General features: G+C 55.8%; 3 protein-coding genes and 1 long non-coding RNA gene across 4 annotated transcripts in view; 1 reads left to right on the forward strand and 3 right to left on the reverse strand.

Annotated features, from left to right (window-relative positions):
* Positions 1 to 25,458, forward strand: part of ZW10 (zw10 kinetochore protein) — a 227,747-nt gene that overhangs the window by 164,511 nt on the left and 37,778 nt on the right. The gene's annotated exons all lie outside the window — the stretch shown is intronic.
* SCN2B (sodium voltage-gated channel beta subunit 2) lies at positions 2,881 to 7,007 on the reverse strand. The gene is made up of 4 exons (XM_075521255.1): positions 6,923 to 7,007; positions 3,911 to 4,077; positions 3,288 to 3,498; positions 2,881 to 3,080 (listed from the first exon to the last, which is right to left on the reverse strand). The coding sequence occupies exons 1-4, from the start codon at positions 6,990 to 6,992 to the stop codon at positions 2,881 to 2,883; spliced, it is 648 nt and encodes a 215-aa protein (XP_075377370.1). The 5' UTR covers positions 6,993 to 7,007.
* LOC142418890 (uncharacterized) lies at positions 9,158 to 10,776 on the reverse strand. Its single transcript, XR_012778424.1, has 4 exons — positions 10,626 to 10,776; positions 9,897 to 9,992; positions 9,478 to 9,673; positions 9,158 to 9,227 (listed from the first exon to the last, which is right to left on the reverse strand). It is a non-coding gene; the product is annotated as an uncharacterized LOC142418890 (long non-coding RNA).
* On the reverse strand, positions 17,549 to 25,286 carry LOC142418776 (myelin protein zero-like protein 3). Its single transcript, XM_075521116.1, is given in 8 exon segments — positions 17,549 to 18,702; positions 20,721 to 20,784; positions 21,643 to 21,808; positions 22,464 to 22,674; positions 23,682 to 23,848; positions 25,113 to 25,188; positions 25,190 to 25,246; positions 25,248 to 25,286. Coding segments are annotated over 8 exon segments (801 nt in total). The 5' UTR covers positions 25,281 to 25,286; the 3' UTR covers positions 17,549 to 18,675.

The raw sequence follows: 25,458 nt of genomic DNA on the forward strand, positions 1-25,458 counted from the left end.
ACGGGTGTCGATCACCTGGCGCGTGCCCTGGGCTCCGCTGGAGCCTGCTGAGCCTTACCTGCTGTGGCCCGAGCAGCCGCCGTCCCCGGCTCTCTGCGGAGCAGAGGTGGGGAAGGCGGCAGGGTGCAGCTCCCTGTAGCACAGCTGGAGGCCCCGCAGCGTGTGCAGAGCACCCCTGAAGTCTCGGTGCGTGAAGACTCGGGCAGCACCGGCCGCTCTCCTGCCCCCAGCACTGCCCTGCCCGCACCTGGCTCCGCGGCAGCTCCCGGGGACTGAGCTGCGGAAGCGCAGGCTGCCCCAGGCTCCCTCGGCACCCAAAGCAAACCTGCTGCCGCAGCAGGACCGAGCTCCAGGCACACAGGAGACTTCTCATCCCCCTGGACAGATGCACAGACAGAGCAGAGACGAGGGGCCCCGTCCTGCCCCTCCAGCAGGCAGCGGCACAAAATCATCGAGTGCAAAGTTTGCGTTTTGTTGTTCTTTTGTTTGCTTAACTGTACAAAGAGCGATAAAAGCATCCTACACTCAGCAGAGCGTTTGGCAAAAGAAACCCATCAGAAGGCGCAAACCCAAAACCATAGTCATGACTGATAACGGTGCCTCCTGTGTATATAGATATATTTGTAGAGATTCTCTCTGTTGTGTACAGCTATGTACATACAGATGCATTGGCAAGTTGCAATCCAAGGATAGTGCATGAAAGAAATGAAAGGCAGATGCAAGACTGGTCACGTGCAACAGTCAGAGGCCTTTGGCCGCAAAGTTGCCAGCTCAGTCCTGCGTGGAGCCGCTCACAGCCCAGCTTCGAGCAGCAGGCGGTCCCAGGGAACCAGCCTTGTGGCTGGCTCCCCACCGGCACTGTACGGGGAAATCCATCCCGCGTGGGCGTGGGGGTGCGCGGGGGCAGGCAGCCTCAGCCCAGCCCTCCCTGGGCAGGGAAGCCCGTGGGAGAGGGAGAAGCCGCGCGGCGAGACACGGCGCATTCCTGCTGCAGATGGGAAGGGGAGCGGCGCAGAGCCTAGCGAGGTCGAGCGGGGTGGAGAGGGCACGTGGGGCCGGGGCAGAAAGTGGCGGGGGCAGAGCAGGGAGTACACGGCCGTCCCTTCATCCCCGGGGCCTGGCGGCGTTGCCCGCGGCACTGCCGGGATGGCACCCGCACGGGGACGCGGCAGTGCTGGGCAGCGGGTGGTGTGGCGAAGGTCTCCCTTCTCCCCCGGCAGTGCTGCTCGTGGGTGACAGGGGACCTCCGTCACCGGGCCCTGGGCAGTGGTCCCCTGGGGCTCCGTGCGCCACCCCTCTCCTGCCCCGCGTCCCGCCTGCAATGGGAGAAGAAAAGCCCGGGCACGGTGTGGCAGGGGACGCTTCCCCGGGTCATTTTCCCCGTCTGGCCCGCAAAAGGCCGCAGGGCGAGCTCCCCGTGCGCTCCAGCCAACAGAGCTCACCTGCCAGGTCTGGCGCAGGAGGCGAGGGGCTTGCCCAAGGCCAGGCGGCGAGCCCGAGGCAGGCAGGACCGTCGTTTCCCAACCCTGGGGCTCACCGCATCCCGCTGCACCGCAGCAGGGTGGGACCAGCCGGGACCACCGCTCGCTCACGCCTGCCCTCGCCCTCCCCGAGCTGCCTGGGCCACTGCTAATAAGGAACGGCAGAGCAGCCAGGGCAGCTCCTGGGGCACGCTGAGGGAGCTGCCGCAAGCAGGGCAGGCGCTGGACCACGGAGGGGGCTGGGGCAGGCGGCAGCTGGCACTGCGGGGCCCGCGCCTGGGCAGGCTGGCAGTGCGTTGCCGTGGCAGTTACAGATTGTGCAGTGCTCTGCAGGGAGGCTGGAGGAGGCAGTCTCAGCGTCACACGGTTGCTCGGGGCTGACAGAGCTGTCCTGCCTCTGGGCCTGCGGTTGTGCCCAGTCCTTCCCAGCAAGCACCCAAAAACTCCTCTTCCTCCCAGCAGCTCTTCGTCCCTAGCAGCCGCACCCCGCCGCTCCCTACCACCTCGGTTTGGCACATCAGCAGAACATTTTCCATTAGAATTACCCTCCCCAAGAAGGAAACGAGCCCAAAAATTCAGCCCAGCACCTTCGGCTGAGATGCTCAGGCCCAAAAATAGCCCGAAAGGCAGAAGGGTACACCCGTTACGCGCCAGGAGCCATTAGCGGCTCCAAAAACCAGCAAAGCTCAGAGGCAGAGCGTGGGCTAATGGTCATTACCCGGCCGTCAGCTTCTGAGCAGGCTGGGACAGTCCCCGAGGAGCACGAGCTTCTTGTCGCAGCACCCTCAGCACTGGCACCCAGGACTTGCAAGGAGGAGATGGGCAGCTATCGGGGATCCCTCGGGGATGGGTGCACCCGTGCCCATGCCCCGGGCACAGCAGGAGTGCCTCGGGGGTGAGACATGGCCCCGAGGACAGATGGCTGCTGGCCGCTGGCCACCGGCCCATGCTCTCTTTTTCTAGTGGGATAGGGCGCAGACATCTGGGCACGGGGCTGCCTGACCCCCCCCCCGCCCCTCCTGGCACCCCCTGCTCCAGCCCCTGCGTGCTTGGGGACCGTGCTCTTCCCCCCTCTCCTGTGCCACCCCCCCGTCCCCAACAGGTCTCCGCGGCCCCAGGCAGCGCTCTGGCACTCGGGGCGTGCCCAGCGGGAGCAGGGGACGAGCCGGTCCCAGCTCAGCCTCAGGGGCAGCCTTCCTGCGCTTCAGCCACCCTCCCCAGCCCTGCCCGCCGTGGCCAGGCTCCGGGGACCTTCTTCTCTCTGCGCCCTGCTCCAGGCTAGGTTGGGTATTTAGATGGAAGGAGGGATGCTCTGGGGAGACAGAAATCCTTGCTCTGGGAAGCACATCAAGGGGGTCACGCTGTACAGGGGTGAAGAGGGAGGGGTGGGCAGGGGGTGTTACTTGGTGCCCTCGTCCGGGTTGCCTTCACCGTCTGTCTTCCCTTCCTCCTCTGTCTTCTGGTCGTCCGTGTTCAGCCTCTGCTGCTTTTTCCGGCGCACGCATTTCACCACCATCAGCACCAGGATCACCACGGCCAAGAAGCCACCTACAGAGGCGCCCACGATGACCGCCACTGTCGAGTCGTGCTTCGGGGGCTCTGGGGAGACAGAGCACGGGCTCAGGGCACACGGCCCCAGCTGGGGCAGCCGGCGGGAGCAACAGGGAGCAGGCAGAGCTCGCTCCCGCCGCCGGGGAGCAAACCCTGCACACGTAGTGCAGGGTGAAGGCAGGGCACGGGGCGGAGCAGAGCGCCAGCCAGCACCCGTGGGTGCCTGACAGCAGAGGGGAGCACTCTGCCGCTTACCTTTGGTGAGCACCTTCAGGCTGATGCTGGCGTGGCCCCGGTGCCGGTCCGGGGGGTTCAGGACGTAGCAATTGTAGGTGCCCTCGTCCTCTAGCTGCACGTTTTTGAGGGTGAAGGACACATCGTACTTGGTGGGGTTCCCGGTGAACTCCACCCGGTTCCCAAAGCGGTCCAGCTGCTTATTCATGATCTTCATCCGGAACTGCAGGAACTGGGCAGCCCGCATGCGAGAGGAGGTGAGACAGTGTTTGGCACCCTGCGCGCTCAGCTCCCCCGGCCGGGCATCCCCCTCCCCTGCACGTACTGCCCCGGGCGCGCGCCCACGCTGCACGCTCACCCCCCGCTCAGCTCTGGCCGCCGCAGCGCCCGGGGCCAGGGTCTCCTCGCAGAGCGGCGCTGCCAGCGCCTCTCCCCACTCACCCCTGCCTGTCCTGCCACATCAGGGCAGCTGCCCTGCCCCCTGGTTCTTTGTGCAGTTGGTTGCTAATTTTGCCTGTGGCAGAGGAAGGCTGGAGAGCAGGAGCACACGTAAGGAGAAGGCTCGGGACCCCCAGGAATGCACACGACTACTTCAAGCTGGTCCCAGGACCTCTCAGCAGATCCCCGCCGCCGGCGAGACTCACCAGCTCCTCAGAGCAGTTCCCGCACTCCTGGTACGTCCAGTTGAGGGAGAACTGCTTGTTCTCCACCTTGTAGCAGGAGTTGAAGGTGCAGGAGAGCTTCACGGAGGAGCCATTCAAGGCATTGATGGTGGCGGGAGCCATGACCTCCATGCCCAATCCCGTGGGCGCTGCCGCAAGCACAGAGAGCAAGAGCAGAAATGCAGGTGAGTTAGAAAGGGGGCACAAGCAGCCATCCTGCTGGCTGAGCTGGGCTCCCCATTCCGCCCCGCAGCCGGCTGGCTGCACAGAGCTCACCCCGGGGCCTGGGATTGCCTTTCAGGCGCAGCCGCGCACAGACCGAACTGTGGCCAGGCAGGACCGGGGTTTCCCCGCACAGCGGTGACAGGGGACGAGGGGGAAGCAGCCCCAGCCCTGGCACCATGCCTTGGCTGGACAGAAAGAGCATCAGCCCTGCTCTGCAAGGGCTGACGACCCCTCTCTGCCATGCCCGGCCTGATTGTGCCCAGTGCTAAGTTCTGCTGACTCCAGGCAAGCCCTGCTCTTTGCCACTTAAACGAGGTTTTCCTGCTGCAGAATCGATAACGCTATGCAAAGGGCTGAATGCAGCATCAGCATGCAGGGCTCAGTGCCACATCCGCTGAGAAATTTATGGCTGCGCTCATCAGATTTCATTCCCGGCAGGACGCACTACAGCGGCGAGCCCCTGGGGGCTGCAGGGGGAATGCAGATGATCCCCCCTCCCAGTGGTGTTCACGCAAGGATTCTCCAGCTGGGAATGACTGGGTCAAGATCTCAGTCACTCCTGGGGGGACAAGGCCAATCGCTGCACCCTGGCCCCGCTGTGGCAGAGAAATGGGGGCACTACCCAGCGCAGCTTGCAGGGCAGGACGGCTCACTCGGGGAATGGGCGCTGATGGGGCGTCTGTGCCCCGCTCCCCCTTCCACTCCTTTCCTGAAGCTCCCCTAGTCCGCTGGCTGCTCCAGCAGCACCCGAAACCCAGTGCCTGCATCCAGCACATTCTCCCCAGCCTGCCGGGGGGTGCACGCGCCCAGACAGGCTCCTGTGCAGCCAGCTAGCTGCAAACGCTAAGGCTAAGCCCCGAGAAGCACAGGGACGGAGAGCCCTGGAAGGACTGCTCGGGGGGACGAGGCTGAAAGGGGGGCTCTGTGGCACCCACAGGGCAGGGACAGTGGCACTGGCAGCAGGTGCTTTTCCGATCACCTCACCTCTCCCCTTTGGCTGCTGCTCTTTGCTCTCAAACCTTCTTCCTGAGGTGCTCCTGAGTCCAGCCCTGTGGCCAAGCTGGATGCATGTCAAGGCTGCTCCGCTGGCTAATCCGCTCCATCTGCAAGCAGGGCAGGAAAGGGGCCAGGCTCTGCAGCCAGGGAAAAGAGGCTTTTCCAAGTGGCAGATAGGGCTGTTTTGAGCCACAGTTCTTGCTGCAAGGTGCCAACTAGCAGCATCCTGAAGCCAGCTCTCTGGGGGCAGAGGGGTGCCCTCCAGGGATGGCCAAGCCCCTGGAGACGGCTCCCTGCTTGTGCTGGCAGCCGAGCAGCCATGATGAGCACCCTCCATCCAGCCCCGGCGCAGGGAGGGCTCCCCACAGGGTGCTGGGAGGCAGGAATGGGGAGAGCTGGCACATGGGGACAAGTCGCACGTCCATAAGGAAGGAAGAAGCAGCCGGGCCCGAGCTGGCGACCCAGCCTTGCTGTACCATCGCAGCCCGTGCCCTTAGACACTGTCGAGAAAACCTTGTAGGGGTGGGAGAGAAGAGCCGGGAGCCTGCCTGTCCCAGGAGGCCCCTTCACAGATCCAGCCCAGCAGGCCTGGTTGGAGGGATCCCTGCACAGAGTCACTGGCTTGAGTGCCCAGCGGCCCTCGCGCTATGCCCTGTGTGCCCGCGCTTGGGTGGCGTGGCCTCGCGCTGCATCCTCGGGGTGACCCAGGGCTCTGCGGAGGGCTGAGATGCCACCAGGAGCTCTCCCAGGCTCTGCAGCAACGGGGCGGCCCTGGCCAGGGCTTTGCCCTGCCACCCGGTACGGCAGGACCGTGCCGCAGCCAGAGGGTCCTCGCAGACAGCCAGCACGCGGTAGGCGCTTGCCCTGGGAGCACCTATGCGCGTGGGTCCAAACTCTGCCATTGCCCGGGCACCCAGCACGGGGGGCAACAGAGGTGGGGAAAGAAACCGCTAAAATCCCTGGGACCGACCGTCCGGGCTGCGTCCTTCGGTGCTGCGCAGACTCCCAAACGCTCTGTCACGCTACACCCTGCACCCAGGGCTCGGGAGGTAAAATTACAGGCAGCCTCTAAAGCAGACCTTGCTGGGCTTTTTGTCCTCCATTTCCCAGGCTCTCTCCTCAAGCAAAGGCAGCCCACCAGGAGCTCCAGGACAGTGCGAACAGCACCTCAAAGACGCGATGCGTTCCTGTTTCCAATCAATATAGACCCAAACCTGCTGACACACGCTGCTGGCTCCGGGGCAGGGCAGAAATGCAAAGCCCACAGATCCCCGCCACCCCATGCAGCGCCGTCAGCCCAGAGCCCGCCGCCCCAGCAGCCGGCCACAAACCAAAGGACGGTCGCAAGCCACCCGTAGCCCACCAGCCACCGCCTTCCCAGCGAGGCAAAGCCAGAACTGCCCCCTCTCCCCGCTGCAGCCCACACCTCTGCCTGGCATGCAAACAGCCTTGTGCTTAGACAAAACCTCCAGCAAGCAGGATGCACGGCTTTTTTAAGAGAAGATGCAGTTGCAACATACCCCCCATCCTGCCTAAAAGCAGGTCACCCTGGCTGGCGGATTTCAGCAGGGCGCATATCGGACCACCTCCGTCCCTGTCCCTGTCCCTGCGGCACAGCATCGCTCACTGGCTCGCTGCTTCCCCGGGGACAGGAGGGGCTTCTCAGGGCTGGCATGTGGGGAGGGGGCTCCTGGCCAGAGAGGGGGTTTCTCCCCAGCCTGGGTGCTCTCCCCTGGCAGCCGTGTGCATGCAAGGGGTCGAGTCGACACTTACCCAGCGAGAGGAGCAAGCTGAGGCCAGTGAGGAACAAGGTGGGCTGCGGGAGCCAAGCTTCCGGGCTCATTTTGAAGGACTTTTGTGTATGGAGAGGACCTGGTGTTGGTGTGGATTTTGGTGGTGGTGGTTTGCTTTTTTCGAACGCCCGGGTTATTTGCAGGTGACATATAACATTAGAGCTGCTTTATTTCCACAGCCCAATATGGCTGGCTGGAGTGGTGCTGGATCGAAAAAATCAGTAAATGCTATGGTTGGTGGATTTCAGCAGGGGAAGTGGGAGGGCAGAAAAATTTTCCCCTGAACAGAAGGCGAACGCTGCTGGCGCTCCTGCTCTGTGCTCGGGGGTCTGATCGTGGGCTATGTCGCAGAGGGTCTCCTGCAGCATGCTGAGCCCAGGGCAGCTGAGGAACAGGCTTCTGCTAGGATTTCCTCTGGCTGTGCAAACTTGCTGTCGGAGCAAGCAGCGCTCAGGGCTCCTCTTCCCCCGGGGAGGCCAGGAGCCCAGGGACTCAGCCAGTGCCCCACAGCGCAGGCCTGACGCTGAGGGTTCCCATGGCCCCTGCAGCCCCCCCGATTTCAGTGGGGGCACACAGATGTGTCAGCTCTGCCCTGCTGCAGGCTGGCGACCCAGCCCTGCACAGCAGCAGTCCCCACTCTCGAGGGCCCAGGAACATCAGAAACGCCCTCCCGAAGCCAGGCAGAGAGCAGAGGGGCTGACCTGGCCTGGGAAGGGCAGAGGCTCCCAAGGAGGCAGCCTGCGCAGCAATCCGGCCAGCGTGCCCAGGAGGAGGCACGGCTGTGGGCGGGCAGCCGGCGGCAGGTAGAAGCGCTCCCCATGCGCCTGCCTGCTCCCATGCTGATGTGAGGGCAGCCCCTCGCTTCCCGGGGTGCCAGACTCTGCCGGCACCTTCCCCCTTCCCCAGCAGCATGCTATCCCAGGGCAACGCCCTCTCTTCGTCCAGCCCTCGGGATGGGGAGGCTCTGCCCAGCAGTAACGGGGCTGGAGAAGGTCTTTGGTCCCCTTCACACCATCCGTCAAGGAAGCCTTTGGGCCATGGACTCCAAGCCCGGATCCAGGCTGCAGAGACCAGTGCAGGAAGGAGACGACAGGTGACCTCAGGGAGACCAGAAAGCCAGTGACAGCAGCTGCTCAGCCACCTATTTCTTGTGCTGTGGGATGCAGGATGGTGGGGGTTGCTGTGGCAGCATCAGTGGGGAGAAAGGAGAGGAACCAGAGCACACGTCAGTTCCTGTGCACCAGAGCCCTGGGGGGGAAGGGATGGGGCAATGGGGAGGCAGGAGGGGCGCAGAGGTGCTCTGCTCCCTGACCAGCTCCAGGAGGGGAAACAGGGCAGCCAGGGGAGAAGGCATCAGAGAAGTGCCAAGGTGAACACAGGCAACCTGCTCAGCAAACACACTCACTGCACACACAGCACAGTTTCCCAACATGCTGGGCAGGCAGAGCGTGCTCTGCCCTGCTCTGCTGGAAAGGGTCCCACAAGCCCGCAAATGGAGCGGAGGTCATATGTAACCCCCGACACCCCAAAACCAGCTCCGGCTGCCGATTCCTCCTGTGATCCCATTACTTGGCTTCCTCCAGGAAAAGAGAGTAGGGTGTCAACGTGAAACCAAGCACTGCAGCCCGGAGCAGCCTGTGCTGCAGTCTCCCATCCAGCAGAGCCGGGTGGGAGGTGGTCCCCAGCGGCTCCCAGCTCTGCACCTGGAGGTGTCAAACATCTATATATAGTGCAGGAGAAGAGCCAGCACTCGCCGAGACACTGCCCCAGAGGCCCGGGAGGGGTTGCTGGACTCCCGGGCAGCGAGTCCCAGGCGTAGGGTGCACGCGGAGGCGCTCACCCGTGGCGAGCGGCTGGTGCGTGGGAGACGCGTGTGAGCCCACACACGTAGGGGGACCCCACTGCCTGTGGGGCCTGCCCCGCTCCCCTCCATCCCCTGCAGAGCCAGGGCAGCGGGGGGGCTCAGTACAGCCCAGGCGGACCCCTTCCTGCTGCAAAGGGACCCCCTCGGGGGCCCATTTGGCTTTACTGCTCCCTGGAGCCAGCGGGGCAGGCGCAGGCAAGGCTGCACCTGGGTGCAGGGGCTCCCAGGCCCTGGGCCAGGCAGTCTTTGGCACGCTTGGACGTCACACGCTTAAGCAGGAGGTAAAAGGAAGCCAGGAAAACTCCCCGAGTTTTATTATCTTCAGAAGATACCATTGGCACATTTGCACAGCTCCCACCGCATCTCCTCCTTCCTCCCTCTGCCAGGCTCTCCTTGGAGATTGTTCTCTCGGGACCTGGAGCTGCACAGACCAGGATCAAAGCTAGAGCGTGGAGGCTGTGCCTTCCGTGCACCCCTCCAGAGACCAGGAGGCAAAAGCCGGAGACACACGTCTCTCTCCCCCGGTCCCCCAGCAGACAACCGGCCTGGGACGTGGCCCAGCAGTGGCTCTGGCATGGAGCACACAGTGAAGTGGCACTGCTTCTTGGAGGAAGGGCTGACAGCAGCAGAATGCTGGCCTGCCCAAAGGAACAAAGATGCCTTGCACACACCTGCCGGCTAAGGGGCTTACATCCCCCAGCATGGCTATTTCTCCCCTTCTGGAGCCCAGGGAAGTGCCGCCTCTGGCCTGCTGCAGGGTTCCTCGCTTCGTCCATCACCCTGTCTCCCCTCTCCCATCCATTCCGCCGGGATCACCCTCTTGGCCAGCTCCACGTAGACGCCGTTCTCCCGGAAGGGAGAGGGGTGCTGCAAGGAGCAAGGGATAGGGCGTGAGTCTCGCCGCAGGTATTGGGGCCCATTTGGAGTGGGCAGGAGACAAGAAATGCTGCTGCCTGGCGTGGGGAGCGAGGGGTCAGGCCCTGGATGCCATCACCCTGGGGGGCTGGTGATGCAGGGGGTCACACCAGCCCTACAGCTGCACACCCTGCCCATGCCTGCCACAGCTCAGGGCAGCTGCTCGCCTCCTCACCATGGTTATGTAGGTCTCCTCGGCTCTCCTCTTCTTCCCTGCATCCTGTTCAGCCTTGGGTACCTCAGCTCCAGGGATTGAGGAGTAAAGCGCTTCCTATGAGGGGGAGACCAGGACACTTGGAACCAAGCAGTCCCCAAATACACGAGGGCCTTCTTACCCCAGTCATAGGACTGGCACCGAGAGCCATGGCCACGGCTGGCTGGCAAACAGCACCTTGTGCTTGGCCAGTGTGGGATCCCCGCCCGCAGCCTCCCCAGCCCTGTGCCCCATACACCCCACGTCAGCGATCCCTCTGTGTCCCGAGGACACGCAGCCTCAGCTAGCGATGAGACGGCAACCGTCCTGCGTGAGGATAACCCTGGCTTCGGCCTCCGGGGGAGGCTGTGGCCCGGGACCCCATCTCCCCCTGCCAAGCCTCTCAGCCCCCGGGCACCCGCCCGCCGCGGGAGCATTTGCTCCCTCAGGGCCTCCTCTTAACCGCGAGCCGGACGAAACGGCCGGACCCGCGGCTCGTGCCAACCGCCGCCCGCACGCGCGGCCAGCGGCGCGGCAAGGAGCCCGCAGCTCTCCCGGGCGTGACCGGCCACGCGAGGACACGGCCCGGCGGGGGCGCGGGCGCGAGGACGCGGCCCCGCAGCCCTCCGCGCCCCAGTCCCCCCCCCCCTCGCCGCGGTTCCCGCGGGGCGCGGCCGTGTCCCCTCCGCGCAGCCCAGCCCCAGCTCTCACCTCTGCTTTGCTCTTGCCGCCGCCGTTTCCAGTCCTCTCCAGGGCCGCCTCGGGCGCGAATCTCGAGGGAAGGCAACGGCGGTGTCACCTCTGGCAAGAAGCATGGCCCGCTCCTCCTGCCCCTGCCCTCCCTCTCCCGGGCCGCGGGGATCCCTCGGCACGCGCCTCGGCCGGGCCGTCCCCGCTGCTGGCACGCCGGGAGCCCGGGAGCCCGCAGGCAAGCGGGGACCGGCCGGGGCAGGGGGACACTAGAGGGCAGCAGGAGCCCGCACCCCGCTGCGGGCACGGCCTCGCCCCAGGAGACGAACCCTCCGGTTCCCCGGCTCCAGCCCGGCTTGGGGCGGGTCAGGCTAGCGCTCGGCCGGGGAGAGCGGTGCAGGAAGGCTGCAGGGAGGTGCTCTGCTCAGCCCCGTAAACCCAGAGCTAGCGTTGGTACCTCTTCCTCAGGCAGAGTCCGGCCAGGAAAGCCAGCACGACGGCCACGCAGCCACAGCCCACGGTCACAGGCCACAACCCGATGTCTCTCGGGGCCACGGCGTCCCGGGCGCCTGCTGCTCCTCGTCCTGCTGGGGAGACGCCAAGGCAGGGGATGGTACGCACGGGGACCCCGGCCCTCCTCCGGAAGAATCGTGGTGGGAGGTCCGAGAGCCTCCCGGAGCCTCTGCAGCCCCTCTACGTGGGGCCGAACAGGGTGACAGGAGAGGGGAGCAGTCATAGGGCATGTACCTCTCTGTCCCGTGGAGCTGACGTGCAGCACCGTGTGGTTCTTGAAGATGCTGCTGCCCTGGAGCAGCCGGATCTCACACACGTACGTGCCGCTGTCATTCACCTGTACATCGTGCAGCCGGATGGAGCCATCCCAGCGGGAAACGTCCCCTTGCCACTGCGCCCGGTCCCGGAAACGGCCCACAGGGATGCTACGGTTGCTGTAGTAATAAAACACCATCTCCTCCTGCCAGGGCACAGACAGCATCAGGTGAAAGGAGCCCAGCGGAAGGGCACTGCCCTGTGTCTCTTCCCTGCTCAAGAGCCCTCAGATCCACACTCTCTCCCTCTCCCCGTGGAGTGCTCGCCACGCACGAGAGCCCAGCTCCCTCCCACGCTCCCTCAGAAAGCCCCAGGACGCAGCACCCAGCGCTGCGGTTCCCCTGCGGTGCGAGGCCATGGGGAGAAGTGGACGTGCCCCGCTGCCGCACGGGGGAACCTTCCTCCTCTCGTGGCCTGGGCCAGGTGAACGGGCTTCCCCACAGCCTCCCAAGAGCAGCAAGGCTGCCTCGCTCGCCCTCCCCTGCCACCCGCCCCTGTGCCCTGCTCCACCACCCACCCCCTGGTCCCGACCCACCTCCTGCGTGCCGGCTCCTGCCACGTGCAGCCAGTCTACTTTGGCCATCGTCCAGCCCTTGGCCACCGGGTCTAGGAAGAGGCACTGCAGCAGGACAGAGTCCCCAGCGCTGGCTCGAAGCTGAGGCTCCATGAACACCCAGCCAGCCGACCCGCTGCATCGCTCTGCCAGGGACAAGGACAGCAGGATGAGTCCAGGGAGGACGGCCAGATGCAGCCTGCCTGTCCCCATAGATATCTCCTCTCCAGGTAAGCCTGGGGCTAATGGCACTGACCAGTCCAGAGCACAACGGGGAGGCCCTGCTCCCTGTGCGGGCAAAGCCTCTCCCTGACCCCTGCTTTTGGCGTGCCTGGGATGCAGGGCAGCACATCCTCCCAGCCGCCAGACTGAACAAGCCACGCAGAAGGGAAGTGAGGAAGCACAACCCTAGCCCTCTGCGTCTCCAAGCCAAAGGCTTCAGCTCCTGCAGGGTTGTTCCTGTGAGTCACTGGCCAGTAGAACCAGTGCCGCTCTCATCTACACCAGGCCAGGGGCAATGCAACCGCTTCACACGCATTTCAGTTCCTCCTTCACAACCTGCCCATTTGGCTTCATTACCACTCGCTCACAGGCTCCCGACCTGGGCTTGGACTTGTCTGGCCACATAACTACTGCTTAGGGTTTCTAGAGAAGCTGGACAGTGGGGAAAAAACCAAAACAGAGGAACATGAAAGAGCACAGCGCTGACACAACCAGGATGAAGCAGCTGCTGACACGGCGGCCTGCAAAGCGTGTGGCAGGAAGGGGAAACAAGTGGGGCAGAAAACGTCCCTGGAGCTCATCAAGAGAAACCCTGCATGCCCCAGAGTCTGCACTGGTAAAACCTAGCAAGAGCAGCAGCTGAGGCTCTGGCACTTGTTTGCCAAGAACTAGGTGAGCTGATTCAGCAGGGAGCGGCTCGGACAGGTAGGCTTCTCCTGGTGTCTTAGCCACTCAGCTCACTCTGTCCACAAGCCGCTGAGGGCTGGGCCCTTGTGAAGCACCAAGTACTTGTCCGATGCCCTGTAAATAATAAATGCAAAGTGCTACAGCTTCCTAAATAGGTTTCCTTTGGTCTTGACCAGCTGTGGAGCTGAAAATGACAAATATTTGCCAGCGGAGAAGACCAAGGGAGCCAGCTGCCTCAAGCAGAGCCCAAATCAATACCTCGGAAACCTTTCCCTGTATTTAGACTCGGCAAAGCAGTTCTACTTCTTTCAAAGCCTTGGAGTCTGGCAGAATAAGTACAGGACTCCACCCAGGGATGCTGTTGCAATTTGAAGCCTATATATACATGAGCTCTGCAGGAAGGGAATATGCAGCACCCAGAGACCAGAGCAGTTACTGGCACCCAGGAGCCCACTTACTGCTGCCAGCGCCATGTGCCCGCGAAATCCCAAGGGGTTCTCACCGCAGGCAGAGAGGAACTGATGGCTCTTTCAGCAAAGGCAGAGGGGAAAGCAGGCAAGGTAAATAAAACCACCAGAATGACTTACAGCTTACCCAGCCATGTCAGCACCAGAGTCAGGCTCAGCAACACCTTCATCTTATTCTAAAAGGAACAGCAGAGGTGACGCACGCATCAGTTTCCCCTGGGGCAGGACACCAACAGCTTGCAACCGAACTGAACGCCAAGGTCGGGAAAAGACTTCCTTCAGTTCTTTGGAGAGGGGCACAATCTTTGCTGCCTGGATGTTCAGCCTCTCAAGTTAGCCACTATCCCAGCTGGGAGCCTGAAACTCAGCGAAGCACAGATGTCAGATACGTCTCTGGTTTGAGACTGCTCTGAGCCCTGGGAAGGAAGAGAGAGAGCGGGGAGGAGAGCTCAGCCTGAAACACCTTTGCATTTTCCCCTAAGTAATGAATCTTTCCGGTGGTTTGGGGGTCGAGCCTCTAGCATCTGAACTGAGATGTTCATAGGTGTTATCTCTGCTCAGAAAGCAATGGGATGGTTTTTTCTGCTACAGACTCAGAGAAGTTTGGATACAGGTCCTAAAAACACAGACCCCTTACTCTAGAAATAACCCCCTTGCTCCAGGGTGCTGCACATGGTGAGAACTTCTGCTGGAACCCTTCAGGGTCTGTTCAGACAGTGCCACGCTTGGTCACTGTATTCAGCTTGACCTGCTGCACGTGTGTCAAAATAAAACCGATGTCTCCTTTCTACACATCGTAGACATAGCCTGCAGCCCAAGGAAGGACTGGCTGTTATCATCAGGAATACGCCAGCCAGTGCTCACGTGTGGATCACAGGAAGGCAAAAGCCAGCACCCTGCTTGCTGTGTCTCTGCTCCATGATTCAAAGCTATGCCCATTCAAAACTGCTAAACATATTTAAGGGCAAAAACTTACTGAGAGAAGCCCTCCCGCTTGGAGAACCTGCACATTACAGCTGAATTTGAGGCTGCCATTACCGGCACATGTTTTCCAATACATGCATTTTCGCTGCAGAAATAGAAAGAAAACAAGAGCCAAATCATCTCTGAAATCTTGCTAGCTTCTCTCATTTCTGCTTGATTGCACGAGCCAGAGGATCTCGAGACCAGCTTCGGTAAGGCTTGGAAGGGGGAAAGGTCCCAGATATTTCTCCCCAAGAAACAGCCACGAAAGGAGTTAGAGTAAACACGTAAGGTAAACATCTGCCGTCATTCCTATCGCTCTCAGAGATCCACTGCTCCCTTCAGTGCTGCGGAGCAGAAAGCCACAGCAACAGATCTGTGGTCCCGCGATACCAGGTTTCCTGGGGCAGCGCCTACGTCCTTGGCCCTCCAGGCAGAGCCGACGGTGACGAGAACGCCAGGGGCAAAGGGACAGCGCAGGCAGCAGGGAGGTGACAGAGGATGTGCCAGCTCCGTGCACACACCGTGGAGCGGCAGGAACAGCTACTGTGGCTCCGCAAAGAGCGAGCAGGGAGTGGGGAAGGCCTCCTCCCTGCCACGGCTCATCCCCTGAGAAAGCCTCCATCTCTTTACATGGCCAGACATGTTTGCTAATTCATTTTTCTTTCCAAATGCATTTTTCTCAGTGAAGGAAGCTCAGAAACACCCCAAGACAGGCTCAGACAGGGTGTACAGGCCCAGAATTAGCTGCTGGGTGACCCACGGATCTGTTCTAGGCTGAGAAAGTCACTACAGCTTTCCAGTGAGTGCATGGTGTTTCTGCCTGCAGTCAATGATGTGAAACCACCTCTGCCCTTCATCGCCCTCCCCTTTCCACAAAAAAAAAAAAAAAAAAATCCTGAAGAGTGGCAGCAAGCCTTCTGGAATTGTCTCAAATCTGCCTTTCAAAAGATGTGACCTGTTTCGGGGTTGAATGTTTTGGAGGTGGAGGGGAGAGCCGTGTGGTTTGACTGCGCTGTTTGCAGCTCTGCCGTGACACAGTTTGCTGTACAACCCGCGCTTGTGCGCACACGACCTACAGACACAGCAAAATTCATGCTCAGCTCCAAAGCTCTCAGCTGGTGCAGCGTATCTCAGTGCAGCAGGCCAAAGCATCCTACTTTCCAGCTATCCTGCCAAAAGCCGTAGAACTCGAGCAGAGCTACACCTTCCCAGGACCACCCCCATGCAGGACCCAAAATAGGAGCCAGCTTAAAAAAAAGCCCTCAGCACAGAAGCCTGCGTACTGGGATATCTACACTCAGAACTTCAAAAGTTCTCTGTAGCTGAGCTACTGAGGCTCTAGTCCTTATTTGCCATCAGATCCTTCCTGGATTTATTACCCTGTTTCTCAGAATAAATTCTGGTCCTCTCTGGGAACACAGTTTTGCAGGGTCTCCCTCTGCGACACGCACCAGCAAGTGGGTGCTGCGTGTGCACCAGCTGAAGACAGCACCCACTCACCCAGGCTGTTATGTATGTTACAGTGCTGACATATCCAAATCCTTCTGCAGGTTAATTGCCTTTACTAAACAGATTGGGAAAAAAATACATAGATATCATACTGCCTTCACATTTTCCTACTTTTGCACACGGTATCTGAATCCTCAGCACTTCTATGTTTCCTTAGTTCTCTTTTCAGGAGAAACAAACAAACAAAAATATTATGGCAAAAAATACTCACCTCGTGTGGCTTGGAGCAGTCAACTTGTCTCTTGCATGTAGGGTTCTTCAGTGACTAATTCAGAGTATCTGAAAGAAACAGTTGCTAAATTGTCTTGAGGTTGTACGTGCAAGACATTTGTCTTACTTACCAGTCTTTGGTTTCGAGTCTCTTATTTCAAGTTCAGTTTGGTGGTCACTTTCAGCATGCAAGAGGAAGTTCAGAGCTACATTGAGGCACTGACAAATCAGAACGCAAAAGGGACAGTTACGGAGAGGTGAGAAGAATTATAGATGCGTATGCCTGAGAGCAGATGATGGGTATGCAGCTTCGTGAGGAGAAGACACTTCACAGGTACAAGATGTGGCTCGGTCCCAGTCCTTCCATCGTGGCAGACTGATCTGATCAGTCATTATGTGAGAAGTCAAGAACAGAGAGATTCTTGGCAAGCAACCCTTCTGTGGCCTGTGCTCCCTCCTGGTTTGTTTTTTGGGATCAGAGCTGGTTAAAGAACCACCACTCCTGCAGACTGGATCTTGTCCTGATGAGGTATCAGCAGCAAGCGACACGGAGTAACTTTGCTTAGCCTTACTACTGGTACTGTCAGGGGCCACAGCTTAGCAGGCATCTTACCGGCAAAAGGGCCGCCCTCAACGTGCTTTTCACAGCGTAGTCAGCTGCTCCCTTTTGAAACACGTACAAGATACACAGCATGGACCGCTTTGAGCTGGCACACGCACACCCACCCCCCACACCCCCATCACTTTGAAAGTATATTTTCATCCTTCCTCTTCCTCTGGAGTACCATAGCAATCACTGTTCTCTACCCCAGTATCAGTGGTTTTAATGGTACACAGACAACTTCCTTACAGCTAGCAAAGGAAGAGAAATTTAAGTTGTATTTGTGCTCCACACCGTTCACGATCCAGAATGCTATTAGCTTCAAGGTGGCAATTTAGCTTTGCACCAGAAAGAGATTTGCCCAGGATCTAGCCCACTGTTTGCAAAGGGGTCACAGTTGAAGGCAAACATTTTGCAGCAAATGAGTCATTCATTGAGTGACTTCACAAAGAACTTGAGTGATGTATTATTGCTGAAAGTGGAACAACAAAGCCACTTCCTCTAGGCTGCATATCCCACCAACATCCTTTCTCAGGAAAGTTTGTTTGGGAGAGATATTGTGTCACCAGGAAGCACCAGCTTTTTAAATATTACTTTAGAGTAGATAGGAGAAACAAATTTCTTTACCTGGAGACACAGATCTACAGCTAACCTGCTTTGCAGTCAAGAACTTCAACATACCTGTAATTGGCAGCCATCATAGAGCTGCTAAAGGAGGGCTCGGTACGTGTTCCCTTTTGAGTTAAATCTGTTCCCTAAACACCTTTACCCATCATCATACGACAATTTCTATAGCTAAGCAACAACTCAAGATGGCAGTTTTATGAGTTCAGCCATATTTAGCCAAATAAAGAAATCCACAGCCCAGAATGAAACAAAGCAATTTATTGGTAATGGCACATCAAAAGTCAACAGTAAACTTATAACATATATGTAAAAGGACACTATTTCACCAACGCCGCATACAGAAAGGAAGCTGAAAACAGCAGCTGTTTAGGTATTGAGCAGACATGAATTCCACTGCTCTCTGCCATCCATTATTGGACAAGGTTGGTGAAAGAGAAAGTACTCTTTCTTACTGGGCAGTAATGATGCGTGCTTAGCTGTTTCCCTAAAATGGGACCTAGAAGAAGAGAGGAGGAACATGACTGTTCTTCTGAACACGGAACACTCCTTTGGACACTGCTTGAGTCAATGGTTGAGGTAGATGGGGTTATGTTTCCCCAGATACAGAGTCCCCATTTGCATTTCTGATTTTTAAAAATTTGGTTTATATGAGTTGTGCCTCACTTCTACAAGTAGGAGGAGATGTACCTAGTAATGCAGCTGTTGGACAAATAAAAAAAAAAAGGAAAGATAAAACTCAACAATGTAAGGTAACACTATTCTGCCATTGGTGACTCAAAAATAGAATCAGAAAACAGTAGGAACAAAATGGTGATCCTGTAATTAAGTGGCAGAGTAAACCAAGATATAGTTAAAAAGCAGTAGGTTCTCTTTGCTCCAAGACAAAGGATGCCATATACCAACTTAAACTGTTTTAAGTCCTTAGCAAATACATACCAAAAAAACTGAGAAGAAAACGTTGTCAGTGCCCAATGATGATCACCTTAGAGAGCTGACTTCACTCCGGAGTAGCCTGTGCTTCAGGCAATTCAAATTCGAGGGCACAGGAAAGGAGGGATGTCACCAATAATAAAGGAAACAAATTTGCAAGTAAACTAAGAAACATGCATTGTCAGACTGCTGGTAGGAAACAGGCTATACAGCTGTAGGCACTGAGGTTTCTGTAGGCACTGGAGAAGTGAGGTTAAGAGATTGGTTTTTTCCAATAAATTAGAAAGATTTCCAAAATCATTATTTTGTGCTTAAATAAAAGTGAATTATCCCATCACTGTTATTCTTCCAATCTACCAAGATCAGAGCAGGTTCTTCAATCTGCACCGGTTATCCAGCAGCCTTTGTACCTATCTAACCATGATTTTCAGTGCTGTAATTTTGTTCTTTATCCGTAACTTCAGTCTTTCATCAGTATGAGTCTTCCTCATCCGTGTCCTAAACAGGGAGTATGGAGAGAGAAATTGAGACTACGTATGAAGACATGAACCAAGTTATGAGTTCAACAAAATTTTGAGTCTGCTAGGCTTCTGACAAGAGCTTAAATGCTTTCCAAAATGCTGCTGTGCCTGAATAAGCCATAGGACTTGTAGTCATATAAGCAGTTGCAGCTAAATCAGTTTGACTTATCACAGATACACAGACAAATTGCCATCTACAACCAATGCATGAAGCGTGTTTTAAGAGAAGTAGCAGCTAAAGCTCAAGCAAAAGATGAACCATAAAAGTGCAGACAGCCATCTTCTTAAAAAGCACCACCAATCCCTACAGAGAAGGTCCAGAGCAGCACAAGTTGTTGTTTTTCAGCTACGACCAACCACATACTTTCAGATCCCCATCGTCTATTGTTTCAACCACAGTAATCATTTGATGGCATCCCACAATGGCATCCCTCTGCAGCTCTCAACTTGAGAGAAACTCAAACATAACAGCGCTATAAGGGAAATCTCACTAACTTCCCAGCCATTTTAAGTCCAAACAGATTGTCACTAGCTTTACAATTTTAATTCTTTGGTAACATATTAAGCATGAAAAAGTACATTACAGAAACCTCAAAAATGTAGAATCATTAAAGTGAGTGAGACAGGATGTTCAGAGACTTGGTAAGCTAAATATTTCCGTATCAGAGAGCAAAGTATCAAACAGATGACAAAATACTCGATATGAAAACAGCAGGATTATAGCATTCAAATTTGCCATCTCTCAAAGGATGAGAAGACATTCTGACAGCATTTGTCTCACCAAACTGGGGCTCCCACCCTTTCCCATCTCTCCACCTGCAGTAAAGCAACGGTGCCTCCCCGCTCCCCAGCATGTCATTTGCAACGGCCTTTCCATCTCCCATGGCAACTGTCTCTTTTGCATAAAGCATTTTCTGCTTTCTGCACCTCTCAAAACTCTTTTTCCTGATACTGCTGCATTGTAACTGCTATGTCTTATGTAGAACTGTAAATATTTCATAAGTAACTTGCATGATTGCTCATTTTTCATTCAGTATCTAATAAAGCATAGAAACCATCAGCACACACTTGTCTGAAGGCTCATGCATTTAGTACATTTTAAATCACTGACATTAGAATAGTGAATCAAGCAACACATATTTAAATCCTCTTTAACATACTTCCTGACTGCGTATAAAAGATGTAAAGGTGTGTCTGAGGTAAGCTTGCTCCGTCGGACATGAGGAAAAAATGAAAACACTCTCAAAGTAGGCATATTAGTGAGCTTACTCTGGAACGTGCCACACTCCTGGCTGTGGCTGCTAACGCCAGCACACAGAACTTAGAGGCACATTTTACAAAACGAGTACAGCAGGTGGCCAAAACATTCAGTAGTTCCAGCACAACACATCTGATGAACAGAAGCTTGCTGATAGGGTAGCAAGCGAACAAGCAGACTTAGAAGACAACCACCACTTCACAAAACAAAACAAACAAAAAGCCAGAAACAAACCGACCACAAGAGCTTAGCAGGATTATGTTGTGATGAAAACAGTGTACGTAGGAAGATCTCCAAAAAAGAGGCAAGGCTTCATACTACCATCTTTGCAAGAAACATCGTGGATTGAGGTATCACTGCCTCCATTCCCCACGGTAGCACTGTCAAACCCCAAACTGGTTTTGCAAAGCCCTTAAAGAAACCACACAGCGCAGTGGCTAGCACTTAAAATTCTGGATTTTCATCTTAAAACGTCAGCTTTGATTCCAATAAAGTCAAATGAAAAATCAGTTTGGTGGATCTCAAGACAACTTCCCCTACCAGTAACGCAGTATGACCAGCAGTTCTCGCTCCCTATAGCCCATATGTGGAAAACACCAAGGAGCATAAGCCTAGCCATTTGGGACACTTCCTTGACACCCAGAGGTGTTATGACAAGCTCTACCTGCTGGTCTTAGCACATCCTCTGAGCACCAAAGTTGACAAAACCACTTATGAAAACACCAGCTTTCACTTACCACACAGTTCAGACACCAGTTTCTGAGTTTCCCCAAGCAGTTGTCTGTCTCTGTATGTTCAGGCCTGCAGAAGAAGCATAGGATTAGGTTGGACTTTTCCCCCAACACACATGCTAATATCTCCTACGGACTCTGAATTTTAGTTCTACCACACTGAACTGAAGGCTTTTATCGTGATGAAAAGCCTTTGACTCTGCAGAGCAAAACCAAAAAGAATAACGAACGTCAGGTCCCTTATTTTGAAGGCAGACATTTCATTTAAGTGCCATGAAGAATACAAGAGTTGCTATTTGGCTGGCAAATCTTACAACCCTAATCAGAGCACTGTATTAAAAACCCATTCTGCAAGTATTGTAGTACTGAATTCATTGCAAAAACATGTGCAGCTCCAGCACTAGCAGTGTTACCTTATTGTTCTCACTACTGAACCTTTCCAGAACAGAATCCTCTCCAGTTCAGAAGGGAATTCAGTCTCCAAGGCTCATTCAGCACCTGGCATCACTGCTCAGGCCATCACAGGGGAACCAGTTAGCATTATTCAGTTTGTGTCGCTGTTAAGGATACTACATACCAAAATGTAACACATAAAGCCCACATAAGCAAAATATCTTGCTGATTTAGGCTGAAATAAATCCGATTACAGAAGTGAAAGACTGTCCAACCCTAAACTGCTTCAGTTCCATGGCTTCACACGAAATGACAGAAAAAGGGGGATGTACAGCACTTAGTTTATGCTCCAACATGGGGATTTTCCAAAGCTTTCTGAGCACTGGCTAAATTATGCTCATGGAGAAGTAGATCTCAGTGACTGAACTGGTGATGCGGAGAGCTATGAAATGAAGAACAGTGAAGAAACTGTCCTTTGGCCTGTGTCAACAGGCCAAAGTAGAAATACAGGCTTTAGGTTCCAGCCAGAACTTACTCATCAGACACTTCGATGGAGGATTTCTTACAGCCAGATTTTTTTTTCTCCTTTAGCACTCCAAATTTCCTTCCCATCCTAACCAACAGCAGAACGACCACAATGATGGAAGGGAGAAATACTAAAATGGACAGCAGCACCGCTGAAGTTAGCTGGAAGGAAAGGCCTGCAGGAAAAACAAAGAGCAGCCCAGCTGTACCAGTAGTAAAATATGGCTTTCTTAAGTCTGTGACAAATGTTCATCCAGAACACAGGTTGCTAGCCTTTTCATATAAAGCACAGAGCTGGCAGATTTGAAACAGCTTGCCACTGAATCTGTAGGACTCCTATCACATATCCAACACAGTAGGGTGCTTTATATGCAAAAAACTACAAAGGAAGGCAGGTCACGACATAGTTCTATCAGCATGTCTAAGTTGCAAATTTGGGGCAGGTCTCATACGCAGGGCAGACGAGGAAATTAAGTATTACTGAGAATCAGTGTTTGTGATGTGACAGTTATTTTTAGACCAGTATTTCCTAAACATTTCTAGCTTGTTCTACTGCTGCAATACGTGGAGACCAGAACTCCTGAACAAATGCACACTTTTGATTTCTGTTATTACCACAGTTTCCTCTGTCCCTTCCTGCCCCCAATAAATTCAATAGTTCTCAACGTATTTAGCTCAGAAAGAAGGGCTGAGGTAACTCTTGCTGAAATTCTAACGTGGAACTCCAGAGAACCCATTTCACATGTGATGCTCAGACTTCTAAGATTCTGACAAAGCTGCAATGCAGCTGTATCACATAGACGAGGGCATGCTATTGAAATGGAGGCTTACCCCTCTCCGTAACTATCAGCATTGTCTGGGGAATGTTATGGTACACGTCTGGAGGATTCTTCACACTGCAGATGAACGTCCCATTGTCACTCATCACTGGGCTTTGGATAGCAACGGAAGCATCACCCTTGGCAACATTCCCAACCCAGGATATCCTATCTTTGAACTTTCCCACTGTTGTTGGGTATGGAACAGACTGATAATGAAAAATCTAAAAGGAGGCAAAGACAATAATTGCGCCAATAAAACACTCATCTAAGAAAGAAAAATAAACTACTTGCTGGATTGTAAACATAAAGGAGTACACATTAAGAAGTCAGAAATAATACTTCTTATACAGGAGACCTTTTCAAGTTCCTATTTGATAATTCTGAGCCAGTCCCATTGCATTAGATCTCCAATGCTTTTATCTACCAGCCTCAGCTCTCAGATGTCACCATCACCATTCTGACCAACTTGTTCCCTTCTGCAGTACTTCAGCTGAGAAGCAGAGCAGGCTTCTTGCCTCGTGCAAGAGAGAACATTGCAGTTCTTCACCTTTTGTTTCTTGCACTTTTGCTCTTGCAAAAGTCCCTACAAGTAGGGACTTAGCAGACCTCACTTCATACAAGCACCACCCTTTTGTTCCAGATAGAAGGACATGTCTAAGAGTTCAGACTCTTCAGGCAGCAAAGTCACTGATAATCCGTAAAGACGTGCATTTTCTGTTTCCACCTTGAATGAGAGATTTCCAGTGGGCTTTCAGACTTATGTATTTATGCTTACATTTCAAAATGCTGCCAACAAAACAGCAAGTAGCAGCCCATAAACCTTAGAGGTTGTCATCATCACTGCCTTCAGAGTGTCATTGCACACATGTTCTTATCACTCCAAGATACATCAGCAGTAGACTGCACGACAGAACTACTACGGTACAGCTGCCTTCAAGAAAGCTACCAATCGAATGCTTTACAGTCATTCTATACATAGCTACAGCACACAATGCAGCACTTGTGTCAAAACCCAAAGTTTACCTACTTTACCATCATCATGCTATTATGCATTTACATAGAATATTTTTTGCCCAAAGAACACTAAAGCAATTTCACATGGGAAGGAAGGCGATGGTGTCCTAAACCCCAAAGTGATGAAGAAGCACAGCAAGGCAAACAGAAAAAATATCATCAGATTTCCAGTATGCACACAGGCCTGCTGAAAAAGTCTCCCTGTTCCACTTACTGTCTCCATCTGACCACCTGTGAGGGGCCGGTATGTCCAGTCTACCGTCAGGCTCTCAGTGATGGGAGAACTGGATTTGAATGAGCATTTCAGCAATACTTGTTCACCAATGAAAGCTTGCACTTTAGGACTGGCCTTAATTTCCAGGGAAAGAGCACTGCAGACACCTGATGGAACAAGCACAAAAGACAAGGATTAGATTCTTGTTATCTGTGAGGCGCAGGAGTGATGATGTCCCAAAGGTATTGATGCATGTGCAGCTCAACCACAGTCCAAAGACTGAAGCACAGTAGTGACTACCTCCCCCATAATGAAATTTAAAGAAAAGCAGGCAACTTCCCTAACCTATTCTCTGTGAGATAGGAACTAGCCCCAATTAAATATTTATCTGGAAAATACCACCAAGAGCCTACAGATATTTAGATATGGAGATAAAGAGCTGAGAAACTGAATCAGCTGGCTCTCTGAGTTGTTAAGTGCCAGCTTTAGACTACTTCAAGGCAGTTCTGGTTCTGCGTGTCTTGCCCCGAAGTGATGCAGCCACTGACTTGCACATGCACCGGGTCAAGAGTCACCCTGCAGCAGCAAGTACTCTTACTGCTTGTTTTCAATGCGTGCAACAACTTCTGCCTCATTCACTTACTGTGATGCTCCAGCCAGGGATGAGGTCAGCCTGCCCAGCATTCAGCAGGAGCATCGTTCAACTCCTGCCTTTCACAAATCTCCTGCTCCTGGCTTATGAAGATTTATTATGCTGATACTCTGCCTGAAGTTCTGCTCTAATTGCCACAGCTGACTCCTGCGCTGGGCAGGCACAGAAGGAGCAGGCACAGATTTCTATTCGGATTTCCCAGTTCCCGCGCAAGTTTCTGGCACTGCACACCTGTCCGCAGCTACCGATATAAAATGCAGGGGTCTTGAAACGCACTCCTTTTGCTACCAACTGAAAGTCTGGAAATCTCGAGTGCGGCGAGCCGGACCTTAGCAAACCGAGCAGTAAGCAGAGTGCAGGGTGAGGAAACGAACGCTGCCAGCTGCCTACCGTGCCCTGCTGAAGGGGCTTCGCCCACCCCACAGCACACCCCCAGCCCTGCCGTTTCCAGCGCTCCCCGCGCAGACCCGCTCCGCGCAGCGAGCTCGCCGCGGGGACGGCACGGCGAGGCCGGGGCCTGGAGCGGGCCGCGGCCGGCCGCCCCCCCGCTCCGAAGCGGCCCTTCCCAGAGGCTCCGAGCCCACCACCGCCCCGCCGACCATCCTCGCCGCGGGGGCCGCCGCCCCGGAGCCGCGCCTCCCGGGCGTCCACAGCCCGGCTCCCGTGCGGGGCTCCCAGCCGGGCCCCACCGCCGGCAAGGCCGGGCCGGGCCGGTCCCTCCCCGCCGCCGCGACGGCCCCCGCAGGCGGGAGGCCCCGCACCCGGAGCGTCCCGGTTACCGAGCAGAAGCAGGACCCCCCGCGGAAGGAGGAGGAAGGCGCCGCCGGCCGCCACCGCCTCGCCGCACGGCATCCCGGCTCCGCTCAGGGCCGGAACATGGCGGCTCACCTGCGAGCGGCGCAGGTGAGGGCGGGGGCAGCCCCAAGATGGCCGCCCCGCGTCGCCATGGCGATGGGTCGCCTCGCACCTGCGGCGGCCGCGGAGGCCCCGGCGGGGCGGGAGCGGAGGTGGCGGCGCGGTCGCGGCGGGGCGCGCCCCGCGCCGCCACGGGGACGGCGGCACCGGCCCTCCTGGGGCCCGGGCTCTCTGCCCTCAGGAGGAGCGGGCCCCGGCCCTCCGGGCGGC

This window comes from Mycteria americana, chromosome 19 (assembly GCF_035582795.1).
Source record: "Mycteria americana isolate JAX WOST 10 ecotype Jacksonville Zoo and Gardens chromosome 19, USCA_MyAme_1.0, whole genome shotgun sequence".
Taxonomy (NCBI): Eukaryota; Metazoa; Chordata; class Aves; order Ciconiiformes; family Ciconiidae; genus Mycteria; species Mycteria americana.